Source organism: Emys orbicularis, chromosome 16, assembly GCF_028017835.1.
Source record: "Emys orbicularis isolate rEmyOrb1 chromosome 16, rEmyOrb1.hap1, whole genome shotgun sequence".
NCBI classification, from domain to species: domain Eukaryota; kingdom Metazoa; phylum Chordata; order Testudines; family Emydidae; genus Emys; species Emys orbicularis.
The window spans coordinates 11,615,372-11,634,533 of record NC_088698.1 but is presented as its reverse complement, the minus strand read 5'-3'; the positions used below and the strand labels follow the sequence as shown (position 1 = coordinate 11,634,533).

The window sequence follows — 19,162 nt, the reverse complement described above, 5'->3', positions numbered from 1 at the left end:
TCCACTCCACAGTCCCCGTAAGTGTGTTTCTCTCATGTTCTCCCCCAGCACTGGAAGGAGATCATTCAGCAGGTAAATTTGTGGGAGTTTCCCTCTTTTTTTTTTTTTTTGGACTGAAGAAACACAAAGAAGCTACTACACCGCTACCTCGATATAACGCGACTTGATATAACACGAATTCGGATATAACGCGGTAAAGCAGTGCTCCGGGGGGACGGGGCTGCGCACTCTGGTGGATCAAAGCAAGTTCAATATAACGCAGTTTCACCTATAACGCGGTAAGATTTTTTGGCTCCCGAGGACAGCGTTATATCGAGGTAGAGGTGTACTGGATATTTCTTGAGCAAGGAGGAGTAATAAAAACAAGCTAATGAGATGCATGTATTGCTGGATTGGCACATCCGTTTTAAATGTCAATAGTGTCTTCTGTTATAAATTGAGCATTTCCAGGTAATGAAGGAGACGACAGAGTAGCAACCTCAGGAACTGTGAGGAGTGCAGTTCTCTCCCTATGCACAAATCCCATACCTCATCTACCTATTGACAAAAACCAAGTTGATTTGAAACAAAAGTTACATTTACCACCCCAGATTTTAAAATAAATATCTAAACATATCCAAACCCAGCATTCAACATCAACTTATTTTGACTGAGGAAGCTCATGAGCTCACAGGATTGAGTCCTATATCTACCCATGACCCCACTCAATGTTGTAATTTCTGGGGAAGGTGGCAACCAACCAATTACATGGCACTCTGCAAGCACAATGAGGGAGATGGAAATGTGGCTAGGGAAACCAAAGAAAATCTCTCACACTTACAACAAGAAAAATTAGACTGTGGAACTCATTGTCACAGGATGTCATTAAGACCAAGACTTTAGAAAGATTAAAAATGATTGGACATTTATATGGTTAGTAGTTAATGCTAACAATTTTTTTTGACAATATAAAACCTCATGCTTCTGGGTTTAAACCAGTTTTAGGGATTAGGATGAGATTTTTCATGGGAGAGGGGCAGATTATCCCACATCTGCCTACTGTGGAGTTACTTGCACCTTCTGAAGCATCTGGGTGCTGGCCAGACAGAGATAGGATGCTGAACTAGATGGACCATAGGTCTAATTTCATATGCCAATTCTGATGTTCCTAGGTATCCCAGCCCTAAATGATTAAACTGGCTCTATTACTGTGGGGGCTCACAACCTGCAACATGTCAGAATAAAATATGCATAAATTAGACAGGCACACCCTCCCTCCTTAACATGGATGTCACTTTCAAATTTCTGATGTGTGGGTTCCGGTCCAGGGTTCACCCTATTCACTACTAAAAGACCCCCTGAGATTTCCCCATTCCACTGAGCTTCCCAGTCTGTACCTGATCCTACGAGGGCCATTCCCTCCATACAGACTCCCAACTCCTGCAGCTAACACTTCTCAAACCAGCTTTCTAGTTGGAAGGAGGGATTTCTGGCAGTCAGTCAGACTTTCATTGCCAGCAGAACTCAAATGAACTAAGAGAAACAAACCAGATGTGTGACGGGTCAGAATTCTGCCCAGTTTTGTTCTGTCTCCACCATTTAGGGTTCGAATCGAGTACAAGACTCTCTCCTCCCTAATGCGTTGTTTACACCGATTACATATAAAGGCGGAAGAGGAGCTCCGCTCGTAGCAACCCCCCTCGCAAAGGCAGGTCCACCGGGGAGGAAAGGTGGTTCCCTGCGGAGGGAGAGAACCGCACCCCCAGAGCACCGTGCTGGGCGGAGCCCCTTACGCGGTGGGCATGGCTTCTCTGGCTCATACTGTCCGCTGAGCTGCGAGGAAGGGGGCCGGGGGCCGGCTCCACCCTACTTCTACTCCCCAGGCAGCTTTCTTGCACTGCAGGGGAAATTTAATAGCTCAGAATGAGCAGGCTCGAGTCCTGTACCCAGCCGGGACGGGAAGGACACCTGGGCTAAATAGGTCACACACACCCAGAAAGCACCATGTCCCAGCACTGAGGGGAGAGTATAGCTCAGGACACGCCCCCCCCCCGGAAGGCTCCATGTCCCCACTGAGAGGGGAGTGAATAGCTCAGACTCTCCCCCCCCCTCCTCCGGGAAGGCTCCATGTCCCCAGCACCGAGGGGAGTGAATAGCTTAGGACCCTCCCCCCCCGGAAGACTCAATGTCCTCACTGAGAGGGAAGTGAATAGCTCAGACCCCCCCCTCCCCCAGAAGACTCCATGTCCCCACTGAGAGGGAAATCTTCCCCCCCTCCTCCGGGAAGGCTCCATGTCCCCAGCACCGAGGGGAGTGAATAGCTCAGGACACCCCCCCCCGCGGAAGACTCCATGTCCTCACTGAGAGGGAAGTGAATAGCTCAGACCCCCCCCCGGGAAGGCTCCATGTCCCCAGCACTGAGGGGAGAACCTCAGACTCTCCCCCCGGGAAGGCTCCTGTCCCCAGTTCTCGAGGGGGGGATAAGTTGGCAAGACGACCTCTCATCCCCAGAGAAAGTGAACAGGTCGCACTCCCCGTAGAAGGCTCTGCCTCTCCGCCCTGGAGGCTCACAGGGAACGGAGTGCGGGCAGGCCCAGCCCACAACCGCGTCAGGTTCCGTAATGCTTCTGCGCGAGTGGGCCGGCGGCGGCACGTGAGCGTGTTATGGGCACGTGACCCGCGCGACCGGAGGCCCCGCCCCCCGTGCGCGAGCAGAGTCGGAGCGGCCTCGCCTTGGTGCTCGGTACGCGGAGTTTCCCCTTCTCTTTCTCCCAGTCCGGACGCCGTCGCCGCTTCTCGGTCATGAGGCCTGCCTGTCGTCGGCGCCCGAGCACGGCCCTGTGGCGTGGCTACTGAGCAGCCCCCCCGCCGGGTGGGGACCCTTTCGCTCCCCTCCCTGCTTACAGTCGCCGCCATGTTGGGCCGGGAGCCGCAGCGGGGCCGCCACTGAGCCCCGGAGCAAGTGAGGGGGAGGAGGAGGAGCCGGGGCTTGGCCACCGCCGCGCAGCTCGGCCGCCCCGCAGCAGCCATGGCGGAGCAGACCTACTCCTGGTGAGCAGCTGGGCCAGGCTGGCGGAGGAGGCTCCGGGCCCGCGGAGGGGGGGGCCGGGCGGAGGGTCGGCAGGGAATGCTACGGACCCGGGGATGGGCCGGGCGGAGGGCTGTGTGGTGTGAGTGGGGATGTATGAGAGGAGGCGGCCTCCGGGGACGGGCTTGTGACTGGGAGCCGGGGAGGAGGTGTTGTCCTTGGAGACGGGTGGGCAAGGAGCCGGCGATGCATCTCTCCTCGGGGAGGGAGCGGCGGCTCGGAGACCGGGCTGTAAGGCCCCGTTCCTGCCTGAGGGGAGTGTGTAAGACCCCACATAGGAGGCAGCGGGGAGCTCTGGGCGCGACGTCCGTGGTGTCGGGTAAACCTGTAACAGCGGAACTGGGCGCTTATTCTGCACGGGCGTTTATAGACATAACTGGGGGAGTCACCGGAGATACTCCCTTGAACGGCTGCAAATGTAAGTAGGCCTCTCTATAAACACCAAGTGCTGCGCTCTCAGCCCCTTTTGTAGCAGCTGGAGGTCCTTTTAGGTTACTTGGGCACGTTCATAGGTGTTAAACTAAACTCCTCTTAGACCCAAAGTAAGAAGGGAAACATGTTTCCTGCAGTTAAAAGGTAGTGGGTATTAATTCTTCATAACTTTAGCTCCAGATACATATCCGGATCAGAACAGATAAGATAAGACTGTGTGGCAGAGTTTTCCCCCCCCCCACATACTGATAATATTGTATACAGGAAATAAAAGAACAGGGTGAAGAGACCAGTCCTTGTGGGAAGAAGTGAAACAGAGCAACTGAGAATAGGGGGCATTGTGTGTCTGTCCTGACCCTCTGTCAGGCCTAGTTGGGATTCAAGATTTGATTACTTCCAAGGTTTGCTTTTGATGATTTCAAGGATTAAAAAGGAAAATATTTCAGATAATCTAATTGTGCAAAGATGCCAAAAGAACAGCTGAATTGCCTGGAAGAATATTGCAGTACTTACATTGTAGTGCTTTACTCTTTCATATTTTTAAGCTATTTTGTTGTTCTAAAGCCAAGAGTAGTTTTTACGTTTTTTGAAAGTTTTATGAGATTATTATTAAAAGAGGAAAAACTTGAGCTTTTGACCTTAGGGTGTACCATCTACAGAGGGGGCATTGCATTTATTCAGTTGAGCCAATGAGGAACCTTTCCACTCTAAATGTTTCTGAAAATCTTAATCGCTACCTTTGATTACCTTTCTCTTTTAAACAGGTGTGGTGGTTATTGTTACATGTTGTTTTTTTAGAACAGTACTAAAGATAACCACCAAAAGCACTTCAGTTTTTATTCTGAGGGAGATTAATATTTCTGTAGTCTGCGTGAAGCCGAAAATAGGAGTTAGCTGGGATTTTAACCACTTGATATGTTAATAGAGCTATGGCTCTTCCTTGCTATAGCAGAACAATACATGTATCTCAGAACAGACTGAGTAATTTTGCTTTTACCTATATCCATTAATATAACCTATTGTATCTGGTGTTGATTACACTTTATATGTAGGGCTTTAATCAACATAGTGTGGGGAATGTGGTGAGAAGAATGGCAAAGACCTAGTTCAGAATTGAACACTTCTATTTTATAGCTTTTGCACTCTTTTCTGCCTTCAAAGCATTTAATTATTCATCATGTCAGTCAACAATCTCTGGATTTCTTTATATAAGTATGGTAATGCAGTTCTGTACACAATCTTCTAATGGTACCAGAAGTATGTTTGTTTGTTGTAAAGTAGAAAACTAGTGTTTCTTGGGAAAGCTGTTGAATAAGTGGTGCTGCTGTGCTCTTTCGCAGTTGGCGGTTAATTTCCCCTCCATGTGCTAGATCTAAGCCTCTTTTTGTGCTTTAATGGGCAGCTTTATCAGAGTGAATGGCTTTTCTGTCCCATAGGATAACATCATTTCTAGCATGTGGGTATCCTGCCTTTAACAGCAGCAAACCCCTGATGGAAAAGTGGGACAAAAAAATCCCATAAAGCACCTTCCCTACTGGACAGCTGTAGGTGTAAGGTGCGAGGATTTTTCTGACACCTATGGGGCTTATCTTCTGTCCTGAAGCATATTTGATCACCTCATCTTACCATGCATAACTATCAGTGTTAATCATAGTCACTTAACTTTGTAAATCAAGATAATTTAAAACTCTAATTCCACTTGCATTGAAATCTGGAGACTGCCTATGTGTTATGTGACGTATTTTCTAAAATGATAATTACAAAATTTGATTACAGGACACAAGCATTGTCTGAAATGATCTCTATAAAATGAGATAATATACCATACTATGATTTTCTCAGAATGTTTTAAGACTTCAATTGATAGAAAAGTTAATTTGTAAGTGGTGAGGACATTGTAATTTTGATATTTCACTATTTTACTCTATTTGTATTACAGATATAAAGCTGAAATTTTATGAAGTGTTTTCTTTAATTTGTTTTAATTTTGCCTGCATTTTTATTTCGCAGTGATTAATTTTCTTATATTAAGGGCCATTGTGAAAAGGAGGACTGATCCCTTTTTATCATGCCTTTTAAATACAGCAAGTGCCTCTGACTTTTCTTCTCCAGGCTATTTCTTGTAAAATCTTTGTATTTAAACCCTATCCAGAACAGTAACTAACTGTTTTTCTTTGAGCCTTTTCAATCTCTGCTGTATTGGATCTATCTGGCCATTTAGAAAACTAGTATTTCAAAAGGGGGGGGTGTATCATCCTAAAAATGAGTAACAAGAATTTATTTTCTGGCATGACTATGAATAGTGTTTTCCTGGGAATGGCTAATCTTGATATGCAGTCAAGTATCAGAGGGGTAGCCGTGTTAGTCTGAATCTGTAAAAAGCAACAGAGGGTCCTGTGGCACCTTTAAGACTAACAGAAGTATTGGGAGCATAATTCACTTCTTACCCACGAAAGCTTATGCTCCCAATACTTCTGTTAGTCTTAAAGGTGCCACAGGACCCTCTGTTGCTTGATATGCAGTGTGGAACAAGTGGCAGAAGGAAACGTTATTTTAAAAAGTGTTGAATGAAAACGCTTGCTAACGGTGAGTGGGGAAACTTTTTCTGCCAAGTGCCTGCAATAGTCAAATGAAGCTCATAAGAATGTAGTTTGTTTCAGTGCTACTGCTTAAAGTTCTGACCAACAGTGAAACTGAACTGATGCAATTAACATTGAATTATTCTGGAAACTCATGAGCATTAGAGTTATGGGCTTAATCCTTCTCTGGTGGAAGGTGACAGCAGAAGTATTTCATACGGGGTTAGTAGAGGCAGAGTGGGAATCTCCCCAACCTATCTTCCAAGCCAGGAAGTGGATCTGTGTTGAGACTGTCTCATCAATCAGAAAGTTTTCCCTCTTTAGGAGCACCAAGGGGAGGGAGGGGGAAGTGGCTGTCCATCATAGTAACTGCAGGGGTGTCTGTGGCAGAGGTTAATAGGTGGTGAAGATTCAAACTTCAGACATACAAAAGTCGACGCCAATACAAAAGAAGGGGATGAAGACAGCAGGATCTGTGTATGGTAACTTAGGAAACAAGGGGCTGGACTTTTTCCACTATCAGCTTGTGGTGCAAAGAGCACACTATTCTCTCTGGGGTGCTTCCATTGGATCCTGCTTGGAAGGGAAAGTAGCATGCATCTCTTATTTGTCTCTGGTTAGCAGGTGTCTAAATGTTCAAGTCCTGATGTAACTCCCCCTTTTTCTTACCCACTCTGGAAATAGTCTGTTTGGTTTTTTGCTTTCTGAAGCCATAAAAGGTTCTCCAAAACTTGGTTTATACAGAAGACAAGGAGAATGAGGATTCCTCCTAACAAAACAGAAGTATATTTCCTTGATAGCCATAGTATTGGGAGAGGATGAGACTGAAGTTAAGTGTAACATAGAACATTGTATGTCTGAATATTTTCCATGTGAGTGTTGTCAGGGAGGACAAAGGATCAGAGTGAAAAAGCAGATCCTGTACTCAGTCAGTAGCCTTTTAATTCTGATTTGGTCACTTATAAAGTTCAGGATGAAGATTCAGGCAGTGGAATGGTCCCTGTATTTGGCGTCTGACCCTGCCAGCAGGTAGGGGATCTTGGGGGACAACTACTGTACTGGTGGGTGCAAAATAAACTTTATTAAGAAAATGCAAAAACAGGGAAAATTCAATAGTGAGGGGTATGGGGTTTGTTAAGGTAGACAATTGGGGAGGGGTTTCTTTTAGTAAATAGGATAGGGGGTTTCAATGGTGGGGTACAATACAGTGGGGTACAATACAGTTGGTAACCAATTAACACTGAAGTATAAATGTAACAGGTAGCTAACAATTTCTATGTAAAGAGTGTGTCACAGCAGCATATAACCAACTAATAGTATGGGTAAAATGTGTTAAATAACCAACAACTTTAGGTAAAAATGTGTCAGTGGTGTAAATGTAAAATGTGAGGTGTGTTAGAGAGAAAAAGGGGTAACCAATGGGGTTTTATGCTAGACTTCAGTAATACAATTGAGGTTTGGCAGCAGTGGGAGTGGGGTGAGCATGTGGGGGAAGGGATTAAAAGAGAGAGAGAGAGAGAGAGGAAGAAAGTGGTAGAGGAGTGAGGTTGGGGGATGGGGGAAGAGGAGCACGTGGGGGAGCAGAGACCAAAGGCAGAGTTTCTGCGGAGGGAGATTTAAACTTAGGGGGAGACAGAGAGCAGACAGGCTGCAAGTTTAAACAGCAGAGAGACAATTATACAGAACACAGCAAAATCTTATCTATGATTTAACTTAACCAAGACTACACAAATTAGCAAGTAACAAAACACAATGCAACAATTCTTTAAGCCTAACTTAGAGTACAATGCAAGCAATTTTCTAAACCTAACTTAACCACAGCTATGCAAAACGAAATTACAATTTATCTAGACTAAAGGCTAAACCTAACGTAATGGGTGCACCTTATACTAGGGGTAGTTCCGGAGGGCAGAGTGGTGTGTGCCCAGGATACAGCTCCAAGGGGGGAGGGATTTAACTAGTGGTGGCTGCAAGCAGGCTTATTTCTAGCAGCAAAGGCGCTGCTAAGCTAGAAGCAGATTACAGATACAGACCAAGGAGTTAGCTTGGATCTGCCTGCTGGGGAAAGGAAGCCAGCAGCCAGAACAAGGGGAGTGTGCAAGAGGTTTTTCCTTACCAATCCCCAAAGCAGCAGCAGGAACAGCAGTTTCAGCATCAGAGGACGCAGAGAGGACTCGATTCGCTTACAATAATCAGGAGATCTCCAGGCACAAATTCGTTGTTCGTGGGAGGGGAGTTTAAAAACGGGGGTACGCTCAAAAACAAACGAGAGCGGGGAGAGGGCCCCCCAAAGACCCCTAGCTGATCAGACCAGGTGGCAAAGCAAGGACCTTCTCCGGGGGTCTGATCAGAAAATGTCTGGTTTTAAAGGCAAACTCAGGCAGTTTCCCGCCAGTAACTCTGATTGGCTCCTCTTGATACAGGGGAGGAGCGAAGGCAGGGAAAGGTTGCAGGTAAGCATAGGCATGCCTGGGCATGTTCTGAGCCACAGGTATGACTCATATGCTCAGCTATGTGGCCACTTTAGGTCTTGCATACCTGGGCAGAGCACCCTACATCGAGCCGGTCCGAACAAAGAAGCTAGATAAAGGAGCGAAAAAGCCCCCAGCTCCCTGAGCAGAGCAATGGCTCCAGTCAATCTGCACAAGCCATTTCCATGAGCAGGGCCAGGCTGTGACTTTGATTAGTTCCGTGGCCGGGGGGGCGGCCACTCAGCACAAACAGAAAGGAAGGGGGAAAAAGGAATCCAACAGTGGGACAGCTGTAACAGACATGTCAAACTCTTGGGGTATGAAGAAGTGGTATTAGGAGGAGGCTTCTCAGCCCAGTGCAGAAGAGATGGAAATTAATTTATTACTATTTATTTAGGAATTATTAACAGGTTCATTAATCCTTTCCATGTAAATATTGTAACCAAAACAACAGTTACAAAACAGCCATTATTACAACAGCGAGATTTTGCTTAAGGAGACTTTATACAGAGGTATAGTCATCAAAGCTTTCTATTTAACAGGGTGTTCACATGTTATAGAGTCAGCATCATTACAGTACCAGTGATGTCATTTTTAGTGATTTTATTAAATGGAGTGAAATCTCTGATTACACAATTAGCAGACCAGGTGTGTCTATCAAGTGTTAATATGAAAAGAAATAGGTCAGGTATGCTTGTATGGAAATTGAGTTTTGTGAACTGTCAAATGAGTCAGCAAGCAAGGTGCTCTCAAATAAGCACAAACACATAATGCCATCCTGTGTCCCATGATGATTTCTAATCAGTTTTGTGTTTACAGTGTATTTAGATTCAGAATTCTGGGGTCTGTCTTCATGTCGTAGTTAACTTGAGTTATAACTCAGTGTTGCCCCTAACTCAGGCCCAGGCCCTCCCCTCTTCTCTCTCCCCCCCCCCCCCCCCAAAAAAAATATAACTCAAGTTTGGTGTGATACTTTTAACTCAAATAGGCTGGCCCATCAATGGGATATAGGCTATAGCTTAAGTTAGCACAGATCTTCAGCTGCAAAGAAAATCACTCTGTGAAGCTCAGGTGTTGTTCTGTAGTGTGGCTGCTCTCACTTCAGCTAGGCTAACTTGAGTGATCTCTGCAGTGAGGACACTTTGGGGGTGTGAGGCTGGTTACAATAAATGAAAATATAAGAAGGTAATTTTTAATATATTTTTTAGGAGAGGAATCACAAAACATACAGGCTAAATTCTCCCCTTAATTAATCATACCACCTGAAGACTTCCGTGGGAGTTGTGCTCATATATGAAGATAGAATTTAGCTTTTACTCTTAACTTTGTCAAGAACTGAAATCTACAGCCAAATTCCACTGTTAACCATTGTAAATCTGTATTATCTGGTATCAGTGGAGTTGACCTATAGTAAATTTGGAATAACAAACATTAGTTATATGTACCTATCTCCACCCTTACTGGATTGCTCATTGGTTAAATCCCTTTTCCCCATATGCTTTGCCTTTTTAGACTCTGCACTAACCTAGGCAGGGACTAGACTGAAAAAGACTTTGGGACAAGGAGCAGGGGGTCAACTGAAGCTGGGTGGGGAGTAGTACTGGCATTTATGTAGTTAAATGATAACTCAAGGTTGTTTCCTGATCATGAAGTAAAAAACAGTGGGGACTAAATAAATTGAGCACAGTGCAAATTTTGTAATAACTTTAGCTTGGATTAATGACAGACGGCTTATAGTGGCCTTGCAGCCATGCCACATTCTGCTGTGATCCCATCTGATATCAAAACTATATAGGGATAGGTAGGACCACTACTTGGATTCAAAATCTCCAAAAGCTGCAGATGTACTGCTGCAGGCATGGTGTTGGTGATTCTGTGGGTGGCAGTCTTCTTTGCAGGTTAATATTGAGCCAATCTCCCCCAATAGTGTTAAGGGGTATTATATGACAACTGGAGGTGATACTGTCTGCTGGCTTAGATGTAAAAATTGGGGTCCCTGAAGTCGTTAAAGGAGATTGTAGGCGTATTAATGCAAGTTTCATGATCAGATTCCAGCTTGAGTAAACGTTTTGTCTGTCTAAATTTTCCTTGCAGTTTCAATTTCTTAAGTTCTTCACTTACTGTGAAAAACAAAACAAAGCAAACAAACAAAAAAACCCCTTTCAACTGTTGCTATGCATAGTTGAACAGTCCCTTTATTTCACCTCAATGATAAGAGTATCTGAGTGGGGAAGTGATTATTATTTACTAGGGCTGTCGATTAATTGCAGTTAACTCAAGTGATAACTCAAATTAATCCCGATTAAAAATTAATTGCGATTAATTGCAGGTTTAATCGTACTGGTAAACAAGAGACTACTAATTTAAATTTATTAAATATTTTGGATATTTTTCTACATTTTCATATATATTTTGTATTCGGTGTTGTAGTCAAAATCAAAGTGTATATTTTGATTACAAATATTTGCACTGTAAAAATGATAGAAGAAATAATATTTTTCAATTCACCTCATACAAGTACTGTAGTGCAATCTTTGTCCTGGAAGTGCAACTTACAAATGTAGATTTTTTGTGTGTGTTACATAACTGCACTCAAAAACAAAACCATGTAAAACTTCAGAGGCTACAAGTCCACTTAGTCCTACTTCTTGTTCAGCCAGTCGCTAAGACAAATAAGTTTGTTTACATTTACAGGAGATAATGCTGCCCTCTTCTTATTTACAATGTCACCAGAAAGTGAGTACAGGTATTTGCATGGCACTTTTGTAGCCAGTATTGCAAGGTATTAACGTGCCAGATATGCTAAACATTCATGTGCCCTTTCATGCTTTGGCCACCATTCCAGGGGACATGCTTCCATGTTGATGATGGTCGTTAAAAAAATGTGTTAATTAAATTTGTGACTGAACTCCTTGGGGAGAATTGTATGTCTCCTGCTCTGTTTTACCCGCATTCTGCCATATATTTCATGTTACAGCAGTCTCAAATGATGACCCAGAACATGTTGTTCGTTTTAAGAACACTTTCACTGCAAACTTGACAAAATGCAAAGAAGGTACCAATGTGAGATTTGTAAAGATAGCTACAGCACTTGACCCAAAGTTTAAGAATCCAAAATTTGAGAGGGACAAGGTAAGGAGCATGCTTTCAGAAGGCTTAGAAGAGCAACACTCCAATGCGAAAACTACAGAACCCGAACCACCAAAAAAGAAAATCAACCTTCTGCTGGTGGCATCTGACTCAGATAATGAAAATGAACATGCGTCGGTCCGCACTGCTTTAAATGGTTTTCAAGCAGAACTAGTCATCAACATGGAGGCATGTCCCTGGAATGGTGGTTGAAGCATGCGCATCTGTCATGTAAATATCTTGCGATGCCGGCTACAACAGTGCCATGAGAATGCTTGTTCTCACTTTCAGGTGACATTGTAAACAAGAAGTGGACAGCATTATCTCCTGCAAATGTAAACAAACTTGTTCAGCCAATCACTCAGACAAACAAGAAGTAGGACTGAGTAGACTTGCAAGCTCTAAAATTTTACATTGTTTTATTTTTGAATGCAGTATTTTTGTACATAATTCTATATTTGTAAGTTCAACTTTCATGATAGAGATTGCATTACAGTACTTGTATTAGGTGAACTGAAAAATACTATTTCTTTTGTCTTTTTACAGTGCAAACACTTGTAATAAAAATAAATATAAAGTGAGCACTGTACACTTTATTCTGTGTTGTAATTGAAATCAATATATTTGCAAATGTAGAAATCATCCAAAAATATTTAAATAAATGGTATTCTATTATTGTTTAACAGTGTGATTAATCGTGATTAATTTTTTAAATCTCTTGACAGCCCTATTATTTACCCTTAGATACTTTACAGGTGTGTTGCATGAAATTAGTTAGTTTGTAAAGAACTATTGAAGAGCAAAATATTTTAAAGTGTCTGACTTCCCTTGAGACCTAAACTCTCATTCAGTTGTGAATTCCTAGATTTATAGATTCTTAGATTCTAAGGCTGGAAGGGACCATTGTGATAATCTAGCCTGACCTCCTGTATGGCACAGGCCATAGAACTTCCCCAAAAGAATTCCTAGCCCATATCTTTTTAGAAAAATGTCTAATCTTCATTTAAAAATAGTTAGTAATGGAGAATCCACCATGACTCTAGGTAAATTGTTTCAATGGTTAATTACTCTCACCCTTAAAAATTGACATCTTATTTCCAGTCTGAATTCACTAGCTTCAACTTCCAGCCTTTGAATTGTGTTTATCCTTTTCTCTGCTAGATTAAAAAGACCATTATCACATTTTTTTCCTCCTGTATATACTTACAGACTGTAGTAACCAATTCAGTAACCATACTGCATCCCTGTATCCTGTTTGGCTGACTTCTTTCCATTTAGTCTAATTCAAATGCTACAGAGAAATGATAGTATAGTTAATCACAGGTCAGAAAAATACCCCATAAATTTAGAAAGTGCAAAATGGTGTCTGACCAAGTGCACATCTCTCCAACACAGGTTATGCTTTTGATCAGTTACTCAACTTAACTCAAGTTAACCTTCGCTTTTGATCATTTACCGTAGTCATACCTCTTTATGCTTTTATTCTGAATCCAGGATATAAGTGGAAGCTGCTGCATTGTTTTCAAACTTCTTCAGACCAATTAAAATGAATCTTCAGGATCTGCTGACACTTAGTATGATAGCAAATTCGTTTAGATGTGTACTATATGCATGAACTGGTTTCAGATTGAGTAAGGCTTTGGGCTTGATTGTCAAGATCTACAGTATCGTGGACAGCCTTTCTTTCCTTTCATAATGAGAAAGCAGTGTCCTTTTGGCAATGTAGTTGACGAAGCCTAGGATGAAGCTTGAGATAAAGACTTAACACATTCTCTCAAAAGTGCTGAACTATGAAATGAAGTACTGCAGGAGATGAGATTGAGCAAAAACAAACAAAACTGTCTTCAGGTATGCCTCAAAGTCCATACATTGCAGGAAAGCTAAAGTAATAACTGGTGAGAAAGTATCTCACTTCTTAAAACAGTAGACTTCCCAGAACCTGGAAGAAGGGAAGGTCAGATTCTGATATCTTCTGTGTGAAACTAAATGACTTCTTTAGTGCTTAGGTCAGAGGTGGGCAAACTTTTTGGCCCAAGGGCCACATCTGGGTAGGGAAATTGCATGCAGGGCCATGAATGTAGGGCTGGGGCAGGGGGTTGGGGTGTGGTGTGCAGGAAGGGGCTCAGGGCAAGGGGTTGGGGTGCAGGGTATATGAGGGGGCTCAGGGCAGGGGGTTGGGGTGCAGGATGGGGTGCGGAGTGTGGGAGAGGGCTCAGGGCAGGGGATTGGGGACTCAGGGCAGGGGGTTGAGGTGCAGGAGGGGTGCGGCGGGAGTTCAGGGCAGGGGGTTGGGATGTGGCATTGGGCTCAGGGCAGGGGATTGGGGTGCAGGAGGGGATGCGGGGTGTGGCAGGGGGCTCAGGGCAGGAGGTTGGGGTGCAGGGTGCAGCAGGGGGCTCGGGTACAGGAGGGGTGCGGTGGGGGCTCAGGGCAGGGGGTTGGGGTGTAGGAGGGGTGTAGCACGGGGCTCAGGGCAGGGGGTTGGGGTGTGGGGCACAGGAGGTGTTTGGGGTGCAGGCTCCAGCCTGGCGCCGCTTACCTTGAGCGGCTCTGGGGTGGCAGCGGCGCGCAGTGGGGCTAAGACAGGCTCCCTGCCTGCCAGCCTGCCCTGGTTCCCCATTCCCGGCCAATGGGAACTGCGGGTGGTGGTGCCTGCAGGCGAGGGCAGTGCGCGGAGCCCTCTGCACCCCCCACCCCCCGGGGGGCCGCAGGGACGTGGTGCCGGCTGCTTCCAGGAGTGGCGCAGGGCTCGCGGCGCCACAGGGGTGACAAACCTACGGGCCGGATCCAAAGCCCTGATGGGCTGGATCCGGCCCGCGGGCAGTAGTTTGCTCACTCCTGGCTTAGGTAGTATAATTATGGGTGCTCTATACATAACTTGGATAGTAAACAAATTTGCTCTGGTGTTTATTTGACTTGGCAACCTTTTATGGAGACTATACTTCTAATCATCTCTCATTTGCTTTTGGTGCTATTATTGAAATTAACCATGTGGCTGGACTGCCTGAGAACTTGATTGATGATTATGGTGGAGTTTCATCTGTATGAGGTCAGACCAATGCAAGAACCGCAAATGGTTACATATGGGACAGAAAAGATTGTCCGTGACCACTATAGGCTGTTGTAGTCTTGCTTTGCGCTATTCATATTTTTCACATAAGATGTTAATGTGCCGTGCTTAAAAGTGGTTAACAACTTGACAAATCTGCTGCCATGTTGCTCTGTCCTCTGTTGTTGCTTCCCAGTTGCTAGGATAAACCTAAAATGCTTTCAAGCTCGACTTCAGTGTGATCGAGTGATCCAAGGGGTTGCATCCCTGACCATGTTGGCTAATAACTATTGATGGACCTGTCCTCTATGAACATACCTAATTCTTTTTTGAACCACTTATACTTTTGGCCTTCACAGCATCCCTTGGCAACGAGTTCACCAGGTTGATTGTGCATTGTGTGAAGTACTTATGTTTGCTTTAAACTTGCTGCCTATTAATTTCATTGAGTGACCCCTGGTTCTTGGATTAGGGAAGTGTTATTTACCCCCTTCACATATTCATTCGCTCCACCTCATTCATGGATTTTATAGACCTCTATCATATCTCCCCTTAGTAGTCTCTTTTCTAAGTTGAAGAGTCCCTGTGTTTTTAATCTCTCCTGATATGGAAGCTATTCCATACCACTAATTTTTGTTGCCCTTTTCTGTACCTTTTCCTACTTGAGTATATCTTTTTCGAGATGGGGTAACCAGAACTCCACTGAGTAGTTTGTTCCAGATGATATTGTTTATACTGGGCACTATGAAAATGGGTGCCTTGTTTTAGCTGACCATAAAATATGGCTTTGGGTATTCTCAAGACGGCCATACGAATGAGATACCTAGCACAAAGCAGTTGAGCTTTTATGAGCATACTTTGAATTCCAGACATCCAACCATGATTTCAATATTGGGAATCTTGTCCCACCATTTGCCCCTGTTAACAGACCAAAACCATGCATGTAGAACTGATCAAGTGGCGGCGACGTGCTGTCCACGTTTCAAAATCATATAGAAGCATTGTAAGTGTGACTGCCCAATAGACATTTAGCTTAGTGCTTATTTTGATGCCACTGTCATTCCATAGGTGGTGTGACAGCATTCCAAATGCAGCACTGACTTTGGCAATGGGTAATCTCATAATTAATTGTGGTGTTCTGTGACAGCATACTACCTAGGGTAGTGTGAGGGGGATACGATGTGGCGTGAGAGGGTTCTGTGTGGAGCAATCTGGCTGCAGGCTGCTTGGTGGAGCGTCCAGATGCAGTAGGGTTCTGGATGCACAGGGGCTTGTTGGGGGATTCCAGGTGCAGGGACAATGGGACTCTGCAGGGGGGTCTGGGTGAAGGTGGTTGGGTGTTGGCGTGGGGGAATGAAGCTTGGCGGGGGGCTCCGGGTGCAGGGGGGTGAGGGTTCGAGTGCAGGGGGTTTCGTGACTTGATTCTCAGGGGGGTGAGGCTTGGATTCATGGGGGTTGGGCAGGCAGGGGAGCAGCTCCCTGTACAGTGACCCCTCCTCCCACAGCTGAGGAGCAATGGGGACTGGAAGTGGGGAGGGGAGGATGGGAAGCTTCCTGCACTCGGGGAGGTTTCTGCGGGTGGGTCTGACCCAGACCCAGCCAAAATTAGCAGCTGAGCCCGGTGCAGAATAGGAGCCACTGTCCAGAGCGTCTCCACCCCTGCAGAGATTTACCTTTCTGCTGGCTGCTCTGGATGCCCGAAACGATGTGCCCGGGCTGCTGGGGAAGGGTGCATGACCACTCTTGCAGCTTCCCTTTTCTTCCCCGTCAGAAGTCATTTTTCTGCAAGGAAGCAAAGAAATCTCCAGGGGACATGAATTCTGCATGTGCACAGTGGCGCAGAATTCCCCCAGGAGTACGTAATGTATGTACTGAAAGCAGTCATATCCCCTCTTTTCTTTTTGCGAGACTAAACAAGCCAAGCTCTTCCAGTATCCTTTCATAAGATAGGCTCTCCATTTCCCATATCCTAGTAGCTCTTCTCTGGACCCGTTTCAGTTTAAATTCACCTGTCTTGAACATGGGTGACTGAAATTGTTCACAGGATCCAAATGAGGTCTTACCAATGCCTTGTACAATGGCATTAATACTTCTCCATCTCTACTAGAAATGCTTTGCCTAATACATCCTAGGATTACAATTGCCTTTTTTCACAGTCATATCACATTGGTGGCTCATTGTAATTCAAATGACTAACTTTATTTTCCCCAAATCTTTCAGTTCTTTTCTAAAATTTGACACCTTCTGGGTAACAAAAAGCCAAAACTAAGCTGCCATTGTTCAGCAGTGTCAGCATAGGATGACTCTGAACGAGGGAATCCTCCACAGAGTACTTTTGAGCCTGTAGCAAAGTGCACTGAATTGGGAGTCAGCATACCATGGGTTGTAGTCTTTTCTCTTCTGCTGACTAGTATAAATAGGTATGCTTTACAGTTTTTAGTGAGCAACGCTTTAGGTTGTCTGTCTTACAGATAAGGTAACTGAGGATCTGATGGGTTGCTTAAGTTGATTTTTAACAGAGCTGAGAATAGATTCTAATAGAACAAAATCTTCTCCATTTAACCATGCTGAAATTAGGCCAAATCTAGGATATTTAAAAAAAAAAAAAAAAAAAAAAGGCTGTGTATCTCTCTTTGTGTGGAAACAGGGTGAGAGAGAGATGAGGAAAATGAATCTGTTCTTCCCCAAAACAAACACCTCTCCACTTACCTTGATTTCCTCTGGGAGGATGTTACATTGAGGATCCAGGAGTAAGCCAGTAACAATGGGGTGTTTCTAGGGGGCAAGGAGGACCCTCCAGGGAAGGGAGAGGTCCACAGTGACAAAAGACCAGCTGGGTATCCAGTAAATACTAGATTTCCCACCTACAGCTAGGGCAAAAGAAGCTCTTCAAGAAGACCTGTTACATTTTAACTAACACAGTAGCATTTCAGACATCACATCTGGGGCAGAGAATGCTATCAGCAAATTCTTAAGTATTTGGAAGAATTATAAACGTTCATTTTACATCATAGCAAAGATTGACAACTGTATCAAATACCTGCTAGCTGAGGATGATACAGAACATGTGAATGTGTTAGTAACAGCAACACATTGGTGAAATCTAGCCCGTGGCTGCTGGAAAGGAGGAACGGGCTGGGCCTTGCTGAGGGGTTTCATCTTTGATATCCACCTTGCACTTTTTAACTTGAATCAAACCCCCCTCCCAGCTGTTGTAAGAGTAGAAGCATTCTTAAGAGACTTATGACAGCATCTTCATTACTTCCACCCCTTTCCTGGTGTTATGAAGGAGTGATGGTTCTGCAACTTTACCCTTCTTCCAGACACCTTTTTTGTTTTATGCATTACTTGGCTGCTGCTGGTCTAGCTTTCCTAAGCAATAGCAGAATATCACCATTCTTGTCAGATTTTCTGTCGCTCTGGGGTATTGAATAATAGTGAACCTGATAAGTCTTATCAACTTGCCTAGCAGTGAAAGCTCTGAACAGCAGCAAAATGCATTGAAGCTGTTTTTAGATTCCTGAGGAGAACATTACATCAGCTTACATTTGCTTCATTTTCACTAGGCAAATCTTGCAACTATAAGGGCTCGAAACATTTTAAAAGAAAAGCTAAAATTTTGCAGGAAATTGTATACACCCTACATTCTCCTCCCTCCATCCCCCACTTGTCCGGACGCTAATTCCTACCCACCAGAGGGTATCATAGGGCCTGGCTACACTTGCGAGTTAGAGCGCATTAAAGCAGCCCAGTGCGCTCTAACTCATGACGCGTCCACACTGGCAAGGCACGTAGAGTGCTCTGACTCCGTGTCTAGAGCGCTCCTGGTAATCCACCTTGGCGAGTGGAATAATGTCTGATGCGCCCCCACTGGAGCGCCACGGCGCCATTGTGGATGCCCTGGTCTGTTAATGTGCCCTGATCGGCCTCCAGAAGTGTCCCACAATGCCTGTTCTAGCCACTCTGGTCATCATTTTGAACTCTACTGCTCTGCCCTCAGATGACCAACCGTCAGGCCCACCCTTTACGTTCTCTGGGAATTTTGAAAATCCCCTTCCTGTTTGCTCAACCAGGCATGGAGTGCTCTCAGCGAATCTTTCCAGGTGACCATGCTTCCACACACCAGGCGATCCCCAGTATGGAGCAGTGGTGAGGTGCTGGACCTCATCAGTGTTTGGGGGGAGGAAGCTGTCCAGTCCCAGCTGCGCTCCAGCCGTAGGAATTATACCACCTTCGGGCAGATGTCAAGGGACATGATGGAAAGGGGCCATGACTGGGATGCACTGCAGTGCAGGGTTAAAGTGAAGGAGCTGCGGAATGCCTACCGCAAAGCCCGCGAGGCAAACTGCCACTCTGGTGCTGCCCCCGCGACCTGCCGTTTCTACAAAGAGCTGGACGCGATACTTGGGGGCGACCCCACCTCCACTCCGAGTAC

The 19,162-nt window shown here is 45.0% G+C and overlaps 1 protein-coding gene across 1 annotated transcript in view; it reads left to right on the top strand.

The window, feature by feature from the left end:
- Positions 1-2,979: 2,979 nt before the first annotated feature.
- Positions 2,980-19,162, top strand: part of SPPL3 (signal peptide peptidase like 3) — a 133,059-nt gene continuing 116,876 nt past the window's right edge. The window contains exon 1 of the mRNA XM_065417713.1: positions 2,980-3,030. Within this exon, the coding sequence (XP_065273785.1) occupies positions 3,008-3,030 (23 nt within the window). The 5' untranslated portion in view covers positions 2,980-3,007. The remainder of the gene's footprint in view (positions 3,031-19,162) is intronic.